Source organism: Camellia sinensis, chromosome 9, assembly GCF_055761805.1.
Source record: "Camellia sinensis isolate YWXY chromosome 9, ASM5576180v1, whole genome shotgun sequence".
NCBI lineage: Eukaryota > Viridiplantae > Streptophyta > Magnoliopsida > Ericales > Theaceae > Camellia > Camellia sinensis.
In genome coordinates this window covers 47,896,266-47,913,172 of record NC_138969.1, presented here as the reverse complement: position 1 = coordinate 47,913,172, position 16,907 = coordinate 47,896,266, and the positions used below count along the sequence as shown (strand labels likewise).

Genomic DNA, 16,907 nt, shown 5'->3' with positions numbered 1-16,907 from the left:
GACCAAAAGTCTTCAAATTCACACAAAGACATAATTTTAATTATTTATCGGCACGTATTAGGTTATGAACATTTTTAATACTAATATTATTTAATATATCATCTGATACTGTCTAGTAATATTCATTATTTAAAACTTTGTATATAACTGTGAAATTAACAGCACCACTACAAATGTACTAACCATATGTGTTCACTTTGCAACAAACTATAACAACTCACTCCATTAATTTTATATTTATCTAACATATATATAATTTTCATGTAATAATGTGAAAAAAAAAACCAAAAATATATATACCACTCACCTGAAATTTTCTGACATTGAGGAACAAATTTGAGTCTTCTAATCACGAATTTAAATAACAGTATCAAGACATGTATCGGTACTGACAGTATCGTCACATATTGGCTGATATCGAACTCAGCCCCATATATCAATATTGGACGTTGAAAATTCAGATATGCATCAACTGATATTGAAAACCCTGATCCTGATTGAAGCATTGCATATATGTATGTATATACACCTTATGCATCCATATATAAGATCTAACCAACACTACAAGTTCCAATTCATGCTAGGGAGATGAAAATGTTGGCTCAAGACCCCATCACCAAGTGAACCAACGTCAAGTGTATTGGGCTGAAAAGAACCACCACCACCACTTTGTGGAACAAGCTGATGGTTGAGCAAAGAAACAAAAGATGAGCCATTGTTTCCCTCCAACACCCTGGTGCTTGTGTTTTCGTGTTGATCACCATGGAACCGCTTCAATGCTGGCTCGTTGTTCCAGTACTGAGTTGGGACTGTCCGTTTCATCGGAGGACTTGTAGAGGCCATGGAGACATCTGGTTTTGTGTTTGGAGAGGTTAATTGTGAAATTTCACTGTTTTGCATGCCAACACCATTATTCAATATCCCTTGGAAGAAGTTCTCTTCATGTTCAAGCAATGCGCCATAATTACTAGCCCTTGAAGCTGCTAATTTTTGGTTGCTATTATGTCCATCTAATATTGTTGAATTGGATACAAGCATGTGATCTTCCCTCTCCTCCGTCGGTCTACTTGAGTTGTTTTTCTTGTAAATCCGGCATAGAACCCAATCATCAAGCTATATATACAAAATCAAAATCAAAATCAAAATCAAAATTTTAAAACTTTAAACATATGATAAGACTAATCATAAAGATTACTTAGACAAACAACAATGTTACGAAATTCAAAAAAAAAAAAAAAATGACAAGTGGTCTGAAAACGAAATGAAATTAGAAAGTTGAATTACGGATTTACCCTCAAAGAGACTTTTTTGGTTGTTGGGTCGGAGCCGGGAGGCTTGAAGGTGCTAGAATTGTTGTCGATGAGGCGGTATTCGTGCATGATCCAGTTGGTTTTGATCCCTTTGGGGGGTTTTCCACCATAGAAAACAAGTGCTTTTTTAACACCAACCTTCTGAGTTCCATTTGATGTCAATATCGGCTTATCGGTTCCAGTAGCTTTCCAGTACCCGGAGGTGGCTGCCCGGTTAGGCCTAGCACCGTTCGGGTACTTCCTATCTCTTGGACTGAAAAAATACCACTCTTGCTCGCCAAACGTCGCCTTACCTAACCCCAATAAAATAATAATAATAAAAAATACCCATATCAATTGATAAATGATTAATTGTATGAATCTTATAAATTATAAGATTAATGAGTACAGAAATAAATAAGTTACTTGGTAGCTCCCATGGATCGAACTTGTAGAGATCAATCTCGGCGATGATGGTAACCGGCAAGGGGGCCAAGGAGGCCTTTTTTTTGAGGTAGTGAACGACGAGCTCCTCATCAGTGGGGTGGAATCGGAAACCAGGAGGGAGGTGCAGATGCTGCGATCCAGACGACGAATCGGTGCTCTCCATATGGATGCCTCTCAATAAAATTTGAATCAAATTTTTTTTTTGGCTCTAGAGTTGTTACATATAGATTTTAAAGTTGCTAGCTAAGATATGTTGATGAATGAACAATGTTGGACTTGGGTGATGAAAAGTTGTATGTTATAAACATGAGGCATGAAGTGGGGGAGAGAGAGAGAGAGAGAGAGAGAGAGAGAGAGTGTTGGGTACAGCAAGGAGTACCGAATGGGCACCGGTAAAAGGTGACACGTGGTAGGGCAAGGTGGTGTGGGGGACCACAGGCCACGTACTAGCTAGGCAACAAAATGGAACTGCCTGTAGGCTTTTGATGTCATGCTTTTCTTATGTAACAGACAATATCCCCTAACCCCTCAAAGCCACTCCCTCACCTCCTCAATTCCTAAAAAACAAATTTTCAATTCCCCCCATCATTCTTGGTTTCCTAGAGAGATATTATTATGTGTGTGTGAGAGAGTGTACCATTTGGTTTTTATTTTTTTTTAATTTTTAATTTTTTTTTTCATTTCTAATGCTAATTGTGAGATTTTACATCTCATTACCAAATGAGTTATGCTAAAAATCTTAAATAATCTATCAAAGTTTTTATCAAACCTCTTATATGGGTATGTGACTTATAGCATTTTGGAACGTGAGAGGTTTAGTAAAAAAATTTGATATATTATTTGGAATCCATAACATTTTTTTTATGAAATTATGTTATCAGATATGACAACTTGTCTATTGCTTGTGTTAATTTTTTTATAAAAATATCATCTCATCTATTTATTTACAGTTGAATCTCTATAAAATATATCTAATCGTTGATTGCAATGTTTATATTGGATAATTTGTCAAAACTTATGTCAAATTTGACTTACACATTTAAAAATTAACAACTTCAATGACAATTCTATTAAAGCACCAAATTGCTATAATATATATATGACAACTCAAATAGCAGCTACATTGGAGCTGCTCTTATATCCACCTATGAAGCATGACAAAATGAGTACTTCACCCGCCGATAAAATAAATATATATATATAAAAAAGTACTTCACCCGCATCATTTCCATGCTCACATTGGTCCCGTTTGGTAGAGGTGCAGGAAAGTGATTATAGCTTATAACTTATAACTGTGAGTATAAACTGATTTTTAACTTATAAATTAAGCTTCTCCCCCCCTCCCCACTCAAAGAATTAATTGATTTTTGACTTACAAAAAATTATAAGTTGTATTGTTAAGCTGAACCAAACACATCAAAATAGCTTAAATTAAGCTAAAAGCTGAAATAAACTGGAAATAAGCCCTACCAAACAGGGCCATTGTGGATGTGGACTAGATATTGTTGTTTAAGTTTGTGGGGCTGATTATATATTCTATTTTGATGATTTAATTTATTTATTTTACAAGTCTATATATATATATAAATTATTTACATAAAAAAATTAAATTATTGTGATAATCTTTAACCATTTGATTTAATCACTTAGAAAAAGAGAGAAAGAAGAAGAAGAAGAAATAGTCGGTTGAGTTTTACAATTATATGTATGTCTTCTATTTTTTTATGAGATTAAATCATTTGGTTATAATTATCAAATCAATTTAAGTTTTTTAATGAGTGATATAAAAACAAGGGCCTACAAAATAAACTAACTAAATTATTAAAATAAAACTTATAGTAAATTTTACAAATTGGAACAGAACAATTAAATTTAGATTTAGACCGGAGAAAATCACTCTTCGTATAGTTCGGCTGCCCAATAATGCTAAAAGTCTCTAAAGTAATCGAGGGTTGAAAAACTAATTGTTGGGCAATCTTCACTGTATTTAAAATGATTAAATTTTGTTGTGTACAAAACAACAACAAAAATAAAAGAAATAGAGAAAAAGGAGAGAATTTGTTTGATTACAAAAATCAAACTCGAAATAAAAATAAATAAATAAAACCACAGATTTTATTTTGTTACAAAAACAAAAATAAAATCTGATTAAATAAAGAAATAAAAAACAGAATAAAATTAAACAACTTACTTGGTTAATTTATTTGAATAACTTTTCTGATCAAGTCTAGTGTTTAACACTGTGTCCTTAAGACAGATTCGTCCTCTCCACGGTGCTTTCAGAATTTGGACGTCTATCTCTCAAGATGAAATGATCTTACCACAAACAATAGCAGCACTACAAATTGTTTGCCTTACGAACACACTAAGTGTTTACACTCTTTCTTTCAGAAATAAAATGCAGCAAGATGAAGAATATAAACAGATTTGAATCTGTTTATTCAAACAGATAGAAACGGGAAGGGCTCTGTTTGGATGAACAATAAAATCCAAACGTGTGGTGATTTTTGGGTCCAATGGGTCTAGCCCATTTTGCCCATAACCTCTCCCTCTAAAACACTTGGGTACCCTTTGGGGCACACCCCAAGTATCTCACCCTAAGCCTTATAAACCCTTTCAAAACTTCCCACCAAATCAATGTGGGACAAGCCAATTTACCACCTTAAGAAATTTCTACCAAAACTCCATTTCCATGGAGCACACTTTGGCTTCAATTTCCCATTCACTCGGTAATGGTTTTGAGCAACCAAATATACCACGTGAATCACAACGCGACATAGAACGCGTTACCACTTTGACCCGAGTAAATTGACACTCGGGGCCCACCTAAAAAATAGACCAAACTTGAGAAAAAATTCTGATTTTACCCAGAATTTTTCTACCATTCCCAACACTAAGCTCCATTATGAGATATTTTTGAACATCTCACGTTCGTTTTTTAAAAATGTAAAGCCACTCTAGTTTATAATTTGTGAGTGATTACTTATATTCTAAATCATTGGTAAAATATTATATTAAATAACCGAGTTGGCAATTAATATTTTCTGGCATTAAAAAAAAGAAGAAGAAAAGTATGTGTATCTTGTTAATCAAACTTGTAAAACATTAAAATGGATTATTCTACCAAGAAAAATATCCCAATTTCCATTAAGTGATGAAATATTTCAACAAAATTCTTCAAGGATTTCATGTTTGAATTATAAATTTATGGACGATAGTAGTGCTATGCAAAGAAAAAAATCATACAAAATTTCAATTCAGAATTATGTAGCAGCCTGAGGTCTTCTCATTTTAAAATCAAGAGCCCATAACAATGGTTTCTATTTTCAAGAATACGTTAGATCATTCCTTTGATAAATTATGTATAAAAATTTTATTTATAGATTATTTTCCTATGGAGAGAGAGAGAGAGATTACATTAAAATATTTCATCTCACTTTTATCTTTACTTATTTTTTGTATAAAAATTATATTTGTACATCATTTATGGAGGAAGGGATAAAAAAAGAGAAAAGATCAAAAGAAAATGAAATTAAAGAATTAAAATTTAAATATTTAATCTCTCTTTTATTTTGTCTTTTCCTTGATAAATCCAAGATTCAAAAAATGACTCCATTTTAGAACTTTAACTCAAATAGTTTCTTAGGTTGGCCTAAGTTACCGTCACACTCAATATTTTTTTCCTAAACAATTTCAACTCTCCAAAACCATTGTATTGCATTGGTCTTAGTAATAGCGGAATAAAATGTAGAAAAGCATGGAATTAAGGGTTAAATTGTCAATAATTAATTGTTTTGTTCAAGTAGTTGGGATTTAACAACTTTTAAGTGCACATTAATGAGGCTGCTTTGGATGTCCCTCAGGATGGGTGAGGTGGGGTCTTAGAGGCTTTGGGTAAATATTTCTATGTTTAAGTGGTTCATTAATTATTACTTAAAATTTACATAACAAGTGCAGCATTTTTCTATTTGAAAATTGATTTTTCATCTGATGAATCATCCTGGATTTTTTTAGCTCCAACGTACATAGATCCACACAATAAGCACCAACAAACACTATATGTATATGTATAAGACTGTCGTTTATTGTGTGCATTCATAAAAAAAATAAAAAATTAAAGGTACAATTTAGGGGTTATTTGGAGTGTCCTAAATAAGTGTATTTTTTGTCTTTTTGAACTAAAAAGTTAAGAAAAAAAAGATGAATGTTTGAGTTAACTTTTTGTCTTTTTACAAAAAAAATGTGTAATAAAAAATTGTATAAATAGAGTGTATAGGGAAAGAAAGTTGAGTAAGTTGCATAGCTGCTCTGCTGGGGCAGCGTGTCTTACACAACAAATTATTGTCTCCTTCGAGACAAAGTGTTTGGACAGTGATGGTCGGTCTGTGGGGGCCACCACGAGTCCCATTTTAATAATCTGAACCGCTAATATGTACAACTCGTCGAGTATTATATGCTTGTAAAAAATCACGTTGATCGGATATCGATAGCTATATGATCGGATTAGTTTTTTTTCAACAGTTAACTATCACACCATCTGTTTTGTTTATATAAAACTGATTTGATCACATAGTTAATGATATCCGATCAATGTGATTTTTTACAGGCATATAGTACTCGACAAGTTCTATATATTTAACGGTTCGGATTATCAAAACAGAACTCTTAGTGGGCCCCCAAGGGCCCAACATTACCATCAAACTTTGTGGTTTTACATATGTAATTTTTTTTTTCCCCCCCAAAAAGTGTATGACCTGCCTTCCTACTAGGGTAGTACGGCTGACAGTGTAATTCAAACTTTTGTATTACAAAAATGTATAAAATATTTTTTTAATTATTTTTATTTGTGAATAGTAAGGACTTTTTTTGCTTTTTGTGTAATTTTTTGACTATTTGGATTTTTGGGAATTTGCCAAATCTGGCCTTATTAAGTCATATATAGCAGTTTTCTCGAGTTAATCAAAACTTTACTATAGTTTGTTTGGATAATTGAACCGTTTATATTATAGAGTTCGTTGAATATATCATTCATACAAAAAGTGTGGTTAAACGGACAAGTATGGCCTTATAATCAAGTCCTAATTGTTTTTAAAAAAATTACTATCGTTTAATTTTCTTAAACATAAACGTGGTCATGTTATGGATTGTAGATGTATAATTAACTTGAATTTTTTCATGAATAATTCACTTGATGAAGCCTACACTATAAATCGATCGAATTATTAAAATAAATTCGCGACATGCTCCCACGACCTCACAACACCAACACTAGTTCCTATGTGGATCAAATGTTTTGATGAGAAATAATAAGAAATTAAGAGAAAGAATTCTTATATTTGGTTTATAAGTCATGTGAGAAATGATGAGACATTGAAAGAAAAACAACTCTTGTTTTGCCTCCGTTTGAGAAGTGGGTTGACTTTTTGACTTTTTTGGCTATTTTAGCATGTGTTAAAAAGTTTGATTCAGGAATGACTTTTTGACTTTTTTTGCTTTTTTTGTGAAAGAATGGTGTAATGATTATGAGTTGAATGTGATATTTTATTTTTTATGACTAAAATAACCTATTTTGTCTTTTGTGGCTAAAATAGCCAAAAGAAACCCCATTTAGCTCTTCCTAAACAGAGCTAAAAATAAGTTTAATTTATCACCCTAAAAAAACAAAAATAAAAATAAAAACAAAAACAAAAAAATTGGGGAAATTTTATTTGCACACCATAAGTTCAACATCACATCTAATTTTATTTTATTTTTTTCAATTTACATAATTAATTCTCAAATAATACCAAAATATCCTCATATTCTCTAATGTTTTATTTGATACACTGATCATTCCTTAAATTCTCACATGAAATAAGCATTCTCTTGAAATGGTAAATGATAATTCTATGTGTAATGCATTTTGTTATTAGTTTTTTAGTCAACCAAATATGGTAATGAACATTTTGATGGAATGATCATTTTATTCCGTTTTATTTTGTTGAACAAAACACTATCTAATTTTCAAATCCAAACCCTAATCTAACTGTTATTATTGCCGTCAACTGCCGCAACCATTACCACCCTCTCCTCAACACCTCACCCAACTCCATCCCTTCCCGGCCTCTCCTTTACCCCATGATCACCATCCCATAGTCGCCCCTTCGTAACCTTTCGTTGTGGCGAATGAGTGTCTAAGGTTTCGAGACAAAGAATAGATCTAGGATTTCAATTATCGTTTAAGAAATAAATGTAGGGTTAACAAATAAATGTTTTGGAATGTTTTTTTCGAGGGTAAATTTAGGGTTAAAAATTCCAACAATATTATATCCTCCTAATTCATCACTCCTAAATGACCCTTAACGATGTAGCATTGAAGTTAAATCCCATATGATGGAGTGTTTGACAATATTTTAAAATTTGACACTTATCAGACATATCATTAAGATAGTTTTTAGGTATAATAAATTAGGCATTTCAAGTATTTTTCTAAAAACTCATATCACATGGCATTTGTTGGCTTTTTTTATTTTTTTATTTTATGATGATATATGTGTTTCTTGGGTTAATATTGTCAGTGTGGTGTCATTCTAGCCAATATTATTAGTAAATTATTGACTATTATTATTATTTGGAAAGAAATATTCTGACGAGATGTAATGGTGTCGGTGATAGCGAATGAGATATCATTGCGATGAAGAAAAACCAATTTAATCAACTTCTTGAGAATAATTATATTCAGTGTGTTTGGTTTGAGTTTTTTAGACTAAGCTTTTTAAAAATTGACTTTTTGATTTTCGTATTTTTTTATTTTTAGTGAATATTTTTTAAATTTTATACATTTTTTTAAAACTTTTTTAGATGCACCTTACTTAGATGTATCTAAAAAGTAAAAAATTTGTAAAAAAATATTTTAAAAAATTAATAAATACATAAAAAAATAAAAAAATGTACTGAATTCTTGTATTTTTTTTTTTATATATTTTTGGTATTTGGTGAATTTTTAAAAGATTTTTTTTACAATTTTTTTACTTTTTAGGTGTATTTATGTTAGGTGTGTCTAAAAAGTAAAAAAATTGTTTAAAATATTAAAAAAATTCAGTAAAAACAAAAAACACGAAAAATAAGAAAGTAAAATTTTCTGAAAAGTGTTTTTTAAAAAGTGAAAACAAGCAAGGTGATTGGATTTAATTTTCATGTTATACGTAATTTGGGACTAAACTAAGCATTATTTAACTAATATTTAAATTTGGATTGTGTTTTTCTCAAATTCAAATCTAAATTTGAGAGAATCTGAGAGGCCCGTTAATCCACTATTGGTCTTGTTTTAATGATTCAAACAGTTCATTTTGTAGGCTTCCATTGTATATCATCCATAAAAAAAAAAAAAAAATAGATCGATTTGATAATCATAATATTTTCATTTTATCACATTTGTTTTAAAAAAAAATAAAAATAAACGATTAATATATTTTAAAAAATAAACATGATAAATTGAAAAAGCTCGGCTATTAGATTGACTTAATTTTTATCTTGAATAATATAATGACGCACCTTACAAACTAAACAGTAGTAATCATTAAAATATGACTCGTGACTGATCTCATAGCCCCTTAAATTCTTTCAAGTTTAAACTTGAGAGAAGTCTAACCCTTTAAAATCTCCCAAAAAAAACTTCCCACAATGTCTTAAAAAAATAATTAATAAGCATCACTCCATTAAAATTTTCCACATTGTCGTTTATTTAAACAACAATCTAAAATTATTCCCAACTCATCCCTACTTACATGGCCAAATACTCCCTTTGCACATTTTAATAACCAAAAAACTCAAATTTCAAACACCCACCTTATTACTCCTCTATTTTCTCAATATTTCTCTCATTTATATTTTTCTTTCTATCCGTCACTACCAATGCCACTTACATTGGTGGTGGAAGAGTATGATGGCAATACTGAAAAAATGGTAGAGGGAGATTGAGGTGGTGAGAAAGATGGTAGTGGATGGGGAGTTAGGGATGGTATGGAAGAGGCTATCAGTGGAGAAGTGGGTTAGAAGTAGAGGTAGGGAGAGGGAAGAAAATGGGAGAGATTGTTGGTTGGAAATAGACTACGAGAGAGAAGAGAAGAAAAAAAAAATGGAATTGTTTGGATACAGAGAAAAGATAAAATGAAAGTTTGTTTGGCTATGGAGTTAAGACAAAAGCACCATAAGGTATTTGTTGTGACAAAAATGGAATTATTTCATTTTATTTTTTTAGCTCACTATAAAATATTGTGTGCTAATTTAAGAACAACAAAAACATATTTGTTAGTTTAAGGACACTAACTTTTTTTGGGACCAAATTACCTTTAGTTTAGTTACATTATTCTACCATCTTTTATTGTCCTTGTCATTTCCAGCCACCGCTTTCAATCGTTGGCTACAACCTCCAGTTGTCAGTGACAACTTTTTGATGATCATCGTCGGTTGTTGGTGACATTTTTTGACAACTGTCTAGCGAAGTGAAATTCCTGTAAGTTAGTGAACATTTCTCTACACACTGACTTTTGGGATGATCTAAATAAGTGTACTTTTTGGCTTTTTATGAAATATGAGTTGGGTTTGGGTTGGGTTTGAAGTGGTGTGTTAGAGAGGTGATGTGACTTAAATAAGATGATGTGACTTAAATATGATAGTGACTTTTTGACTTTTTATCTTTTTTCAAGCATGCCAAACTTAACCTTAGTTAATAAATTTTTTTGATTTTCTTAGTCAGTGAAAATTCACAAACTTTTAGTTTGTCTCTAAACACTGACTTAGTCAATAATTTTTTTTGTTTCTCTTAGTCAGTGAAAATTCACTGACGTTTAGTCTGAATCCAATAAAATTGCACGAACTCAGAGAAATTTTATTGATCTTTTTCTAAAAAATTTCATTGACTTTTAGTCTAGGTTAATGAAATTTCTCTAGGTTAGTGAAATTTCTCTAACTACTAACTTCGTAATTTCATGTTTTTTATCCAAGAAAAATAATAAAATAAATCTTTTGACACATTTTTTCACCAAAAATCAATTCTAACTCACCTGAGTCACTATTTGTTCTTGCCAAACACTGAATGTTTTGATTCCGAGTGTTGGTATCTTTCATGTCATTGTTCAATGGTGGTGAATAGTCAAAGGACACGATTAGATTAGATGATAAGCCGTCTCATTGGTTCTCACAAGTGGACTTGGTGAAAGCGTTGCCAGAGATAAAGCTTAGAGAGAAGAAAACTATGTGTTTGATAAGAAAAGAGAGATATCTGGAAACGACATAGAGTACAGTGATGGTGGCAGCGAATGTAATTGAGGTGACTGTGGTAGCAATGATAGCGAACTTTAGTATATACAATGATCGTTGATGGTAGAGAGAGAAAGAGATATAGAACGCTACAAAGAGCCACAAAGAGACATGATATAAAATGTTCTCGAATTTTTTATGTTTGTAAGCATAGTTTGGTCCATTCATGTCAAATCTTTTCTTTATTCTTCTACAACTTGAAATCTCAAGGACTTTAACCAGCAAGTAAATTGTTAATGTGTTTAAACTCTTACACAAATTTGTAGAGTAATATCTCCGTAACTTTCCTGACAAAAATAACAATTTGTAAAATGGCAAAAGAATAAATTAATAAGGGGAACTTACCCCTCAGTGGGATCTTGAAAAAATTATTCCATATATATGGAAAATTTTATAATTTTAATTATTAATATTGATAAAATTTATCATTAATTTGTAATTATTTTAAAGTTTTACACTGATATGAAATTTTTCCAATTAATAATTAATGTTCGTTAATATTCATCATTTGACAATTCTGACAATGGAGAGCAATTTAATTTCAAAAATTGTAATAAAAAAAAACCTCAAGGTAGTTTTGTATAATTGAATCTACTTTTAACAATATAAACTATTATTGCAATATATATATATATATATATATATATAAATTATGTTAGATGATATGTTTTGTTTATTTTAATACTTAAATAAGTTATTTACATTTTTAAAAATATTTCATAATTTTCAAAATAAAAAATTGTATGAGCGTCCTCCATAATTGTGGGGACCAACCCGAAGTGGGGACCAACCCGAAGCCCACCCAACCTATTTTATTAAGGATTTGGGCTCAATATGCAAATTTGTAAGGTTGAACTGGGTTAAATTTATAAATTATACACGTGTATAGTACATAAGCACTTTATTTAGTTTTATTTTTGTTTAAATAAAAATAATATACTTTTGATAGAATCAAATAAATACGAAATATTTTTGTCAATTCAATTACCAAATTGTTTACGTCTAATTTTATAACATTTATTTTTATCTAATAATGAGCTTTGTAAGTGGGCTTAGAATTGTAATATTATTTTTAAAACAGGCTTACAATAAAAAATTGAAATCAGATGCGCAACTAAGTCGGACCATGCTTGGGCACAAGATTCAACTCAATTTTATTTTTCTCATTTACAAAAATTATATCTATTAATATATTTTTTACTAGACTAACTTTAAAATAGCAGACAAAAAATACATTATCCTAAAGAAAAAACTATATTAGTCTTAGCATACTATTTTACATGTTGTTTAACAAGTTGAATGCAGTTATATAAAGGATTCAAAAATATTACCGCACCTTTTATTGAAACTAATATTAAAATGTGTAATTAATTTTTCGTTAAACAAGTTATTTGTGTCAATTTTGTGTGATACAGGTTCAACGATAACTTAACTTGTTTAATATATATTATCAGGTTGTGTCATATACATGTTATGTTATTCTATTTCCTAATTGAAATAGGATTTGTGGGCGCTTAAACATTAACTTGGTTTTGACTCTCATATTGGTTTGGATTTGTGAAAGACCTATTTGACTTTGTTTGAACTTTCTGTTGGACAATCTTCACTGTATTTAAAAGATTTAATTTTATTGTGTACACAACAACAATTATAATTTAAAGAAATAAAGAAAAAGAGAGAATTTGTTTGATTACAAAAATCAAACTCGAAATAATAAATAAATAAATAAATAACAGATTTTATTTTGTTACAAAAATAAAATTTAAATCTGATTTTAATAAATAAAAACAACACTGAAAATAAATTAAATAACTTACTTGATTTAATTTCTTCGAATTATTTTCTGATCAAGTCCAGTGTTTGACACTGTGTCCTTAAGACAGATTCGTCCACTCAACGGTGCTTTCAGAATTTGGACGTCTATCTCCTAGGATGAAATGATCTACCACAAACAATAGCAGCACTACAAATTGTTTGCCTTACGAACACACTAAGTGTTTACACTCTTTCTTTCAGAAATAAAATGCAACAAAATGAAGAATAGAATAAGCAGAGGTGAAATACGAAATTTCTGAATCAATAACATCAAATGAGGGTGGTCCTATTTATAGATGTAAAGGTGGCTCTTGGTTTTAAATTGAACAGGTATGATACCTGTTGGTTTCGAATTCAAACAGATTTGAGTCTGTTAATAATTCAAACAGATAGCAAAAAATCGGGAAGGGCCCTGTTTGGGTGTGCACTAATTCCAAACTAGTTTATTTCTGTTTGAAAACGGGAAGGGCCCTTACAGAAAATCCAAATCAGTTTAATTTGAATTCTGGATTTTATTTTACCAAAAATAAAATTAAATTCAAATGTTTTTGGCCCAAAAAGATTAGTATTGGGCCGAACAAACCCAACCCAACCACACACCACGCACCCGCGCCCAAGCCTAGGCCCGGCCCAGCCCAGCCCGCCCGACCGGACGGCGGCGGCGCGCGCGTGTGTGGTGATTTTTGGGTCCAATGGGCCTAGCCCATTTTGTCCATAACCTCTCCCTCTAAAACACTTGGGTACCCTTTGGGGCACATCCCAAGTACCAAACCCATGCCTTATAAACCCTTTCAAAACTTCCCACCAAATCAATGTGGGACAAGCCAATTTACAACCTTAAGGAATTTCCACCAAAACTCCATTTCCATGGAGCACACTTTGGCTTCAATTTTTCATTCACTCAGTAATGGTTTTGAGCAACCAAATATACCACGTGAATCACAACGCGGCATAGAACGCGTTACCACTTTGACCCGAGTAAATCGACGCTCGGGGCCCACCTAAAAAATAGACCAAACTTGAGAAAAAATTCTAGTTTTACCCAGAATTTTTCTACCATTTCCAACAATCCCCCACATGAATGGAATTTGATGACAACGGAAATGCAACAATATGCAGACTTTAACGAAAGAGTATAAGTCAAAAATATCTTGCATCAGGATAGGTAGTTTTCGACCTTGAACCTTCCCTAGTGATAACCTATCGGACTTACTAGCTAACCAATGGACACGATGCCTTGAATTGTTCAGCCGTTTGTGTAAGCCAAGACAATAGATTTCACACAAAATATCTTCTAACACATCGTGGTTCTCACTGTTGTGTTCATTTTGGCCTTGAACGCGCCTGGTTTTCATAAGTGTTTCTAGAGAATTTAGCCTTTTCATTCTCATAGAACCGGCCCTAGTTCAGCACTTATATAGGTGATTCTTATTGTGAGTATCTCCTTATACTCGTCTTGATTTTATACCTTAACCAAGATATAAGTAATCATTAAAAGTAAAGCTTATCCTTATACCCCTGCATACAACATATGTTGCAGATATCACTCTCACCATAGGAATGGGTAGGGAATTTTTAATCCCTTGGTGATTTCTGGTGAGCCATACATAACTTAGTTGTCCCTTTGAACTTAGTTCTTGGGATCTCTAGTCATATAAGTAGGGTTACCATTATGACGACTCTTATGTAATAGGCTTTAATCACATCCCCTTCGATGAACTATACACTAGCTCTTTTGTCAAACCTTTTGTTAACGGATCCGTAATATTCTCTTTAGATTTTATATAATCTATTGAGATTATTCCGTTTGACAACAATTGCCTTACAGTATTATGTCGACGATGAATATGTTGTGACTTACCATTATACAAATGATTCTGTGCCCTGCCTATTGCAGATTGACTATCACAATGAATGCAAATAGCTGGCACAGGTTTCGGCCACATTGGAATCTCTTCTAAGAAGTGACGAAGCCATTCTGCTTCTTCACCTGCTTTGTCTAAAGCAATGAACTCAGATTCCATTGTGGATCGTGCAATGCAAGTTTGTTTCGTGGACTTCCAAAAAACAGCAGCGCCTTCTAGAGTAAAGACATATCCACTAGTGGATTTTGAATCTTTAGTATCCGATATCCAATTGGCATCACAATAACCTTCGAGTACTGCTGGATATTGAGTAAAGTTCAAACCATGATCACGAGTAAATCTTAGATATCTAAGAACCCAAATGATCGCTTTCCAATGGTTTTCTCCAGGGTTACTAGTGTACCTACTCAATTTACTGATAGCATAAGCTATATCAGGACGAGTATAATTCATTAGGTACATTAGGCTTCCAATGATTTGGGAGTATTTTAACTGAGACACTGCATCACCTTTATTTTTTGATAAATAAAGACTGATGTCTACAGGTGTTCTAGCTAAATTCAAATCATCCTTGATAAATTTATCAAGAATTTTCTCAATATAATGAGATTGAGATAATGCATATCCGTCAGATGTTTTAGTAATTTTCATTCCTAATATAACATCTGCGACCCCCATATCTTTCATATCAAATCTTTTGTTAAGCATTTGCTTAGTTAAGTTGATCATGTTTTGACTGCTTCCAATGATAAGCATGTCATCCACATAAAGACAAACTATGACATATCCTTGGTTAATGTTTTTAACATAGACGCATTTGTCACATTCGTTTATCTTAAACCCATTAGTAAGCATTGCATGATCAAATTTTTCATGCCATTGCTTAGGTGCTTGTTTTAATCCATAAAAGGATTTTACAAGTCGACAAACTTTCTTTTCTTGTCCTGATACTACAAACCCTTCGGGTTGTTCCATATAGATCTCTTCATTTAGATCACCGTTTAAGAAAGCTGTCTTAACATCCATTTGATGTATTTCTAAATTAAACAACGCTGCTATAGCAATAAGCATGCGAATGGATGTTATTCTTGTCACAGGGGAATATGTGTCAAAATAATCCAGACCTTCCTTTTGTCTGTAACCTTTAACTACAAGTCTTGCTTTATACTTGTCAATTGAACCATCTGCTTTCATTTTTTTTTTGAATATCCATTTATATCCAAGAGGTTTAGAACCTTGTGGAAGATCCACCAATTCCCAAGTATGATTTTGCATAATAGATTCAATTTCATTATTAACAGCCTCTTTCCACAAAGGTGCTTCAGGACCTGTCATTGCTGCCTTAAAGCTTTGAGGTTCATTTTCTAACAGGTATGTCAGAAAATCTGGACCAAAGGATTTTGATGTTCTCGCTCTCTTACTTCGTCTTGGTTCATCATTAGTTAAATCCTGTTGGTCGAGACCATTACTAATCTTTTGTATTTGATTGTCATTAGTCTCTTGACTTTGTGTACAATCATAAGTTCTTTTTTGTGAATTTAATTCCTGTCCTTTCTTATAAGGAAAGACATGTTCAAAAAACACAGCATTCCTTGACTCTATAATAGTGTTCACATTTATATCAAGTATTTCTGATTTATAAGTCAGAAACCGATATGCACTACTATTCTGAGCATAACCAATAAACACACAATCTACTGTTTTTGGTCCAATCTTAGTCTTTTTAGGAACACGTACTTCAACTTTTGCCAAACACCCCCGCACTTTTAAGTATTTGTAGGAAGGTGGTCGACCTTTCCACAATTCAGAAGGAATGTTTTTGGTTTTCTTGTGGGGTATTCTATTAAGAACATAATTAGCAGACAATATTGCTTCCCCCCACAAGTTCTGTGGTAAGCCTGAACTTAGTAACATGGCATTCATCATTTCTTTTAGGGTTCTATTCTTCCTTTCAGCAATTCCATTTTGCTGTGGAGAATAAGGGGCTGTAGTTTGGTGAATAATGTCATGTTGTGCACAAAATTCATTTAATGGTGCATCATATTCGCCACCCCTATCACTTCTAACCATTTTAATGGTTTTACCAAGTTGATTTTCAACTTCTGTTTTGTAGAGTTTAAACATTTCTAAGGCTTCATCTTTACTTCTAAGTAAATAAACATAACAATATCTTGTGCAATCATCAATAAAT

At 32.0% G+C, this 16,907-nt stretch overlaps 1 protein-coding gene across 1 annotated transcript; it reads right to left on the bottom strand.

Moving 5' to 3' along the window:
• Nucleotides 1-196: 196 nt before the first annotated feature.
• On the bottom strand, nucleotides 197-2,321 carry NAC025 (NAC domain containing protein 25). The gene is made up of 3 exons (XM_028265068.2): nucleotides 1,716-2,321; nucleotides 1,293-1,603; nucleotides 197-1,113 (listed from the first exon to the last, which is right to left on the bottom strand). The coding sequence occupies exons 1-3, from the start codon at nucleotides 1,897-1,899 to the stop codon at nucleotides 562-564; spliced, it is 1,047 nt and encodes a 348-aa protein (XP_028120869.1). The 5' UTR covers nucleotides 1,900-2,321; the 3' UTR covers nucleotides 197-561.
• Between the last annotated feature and the right edge of the window lie 14,586 nt (nucleotides 2,322-16,907).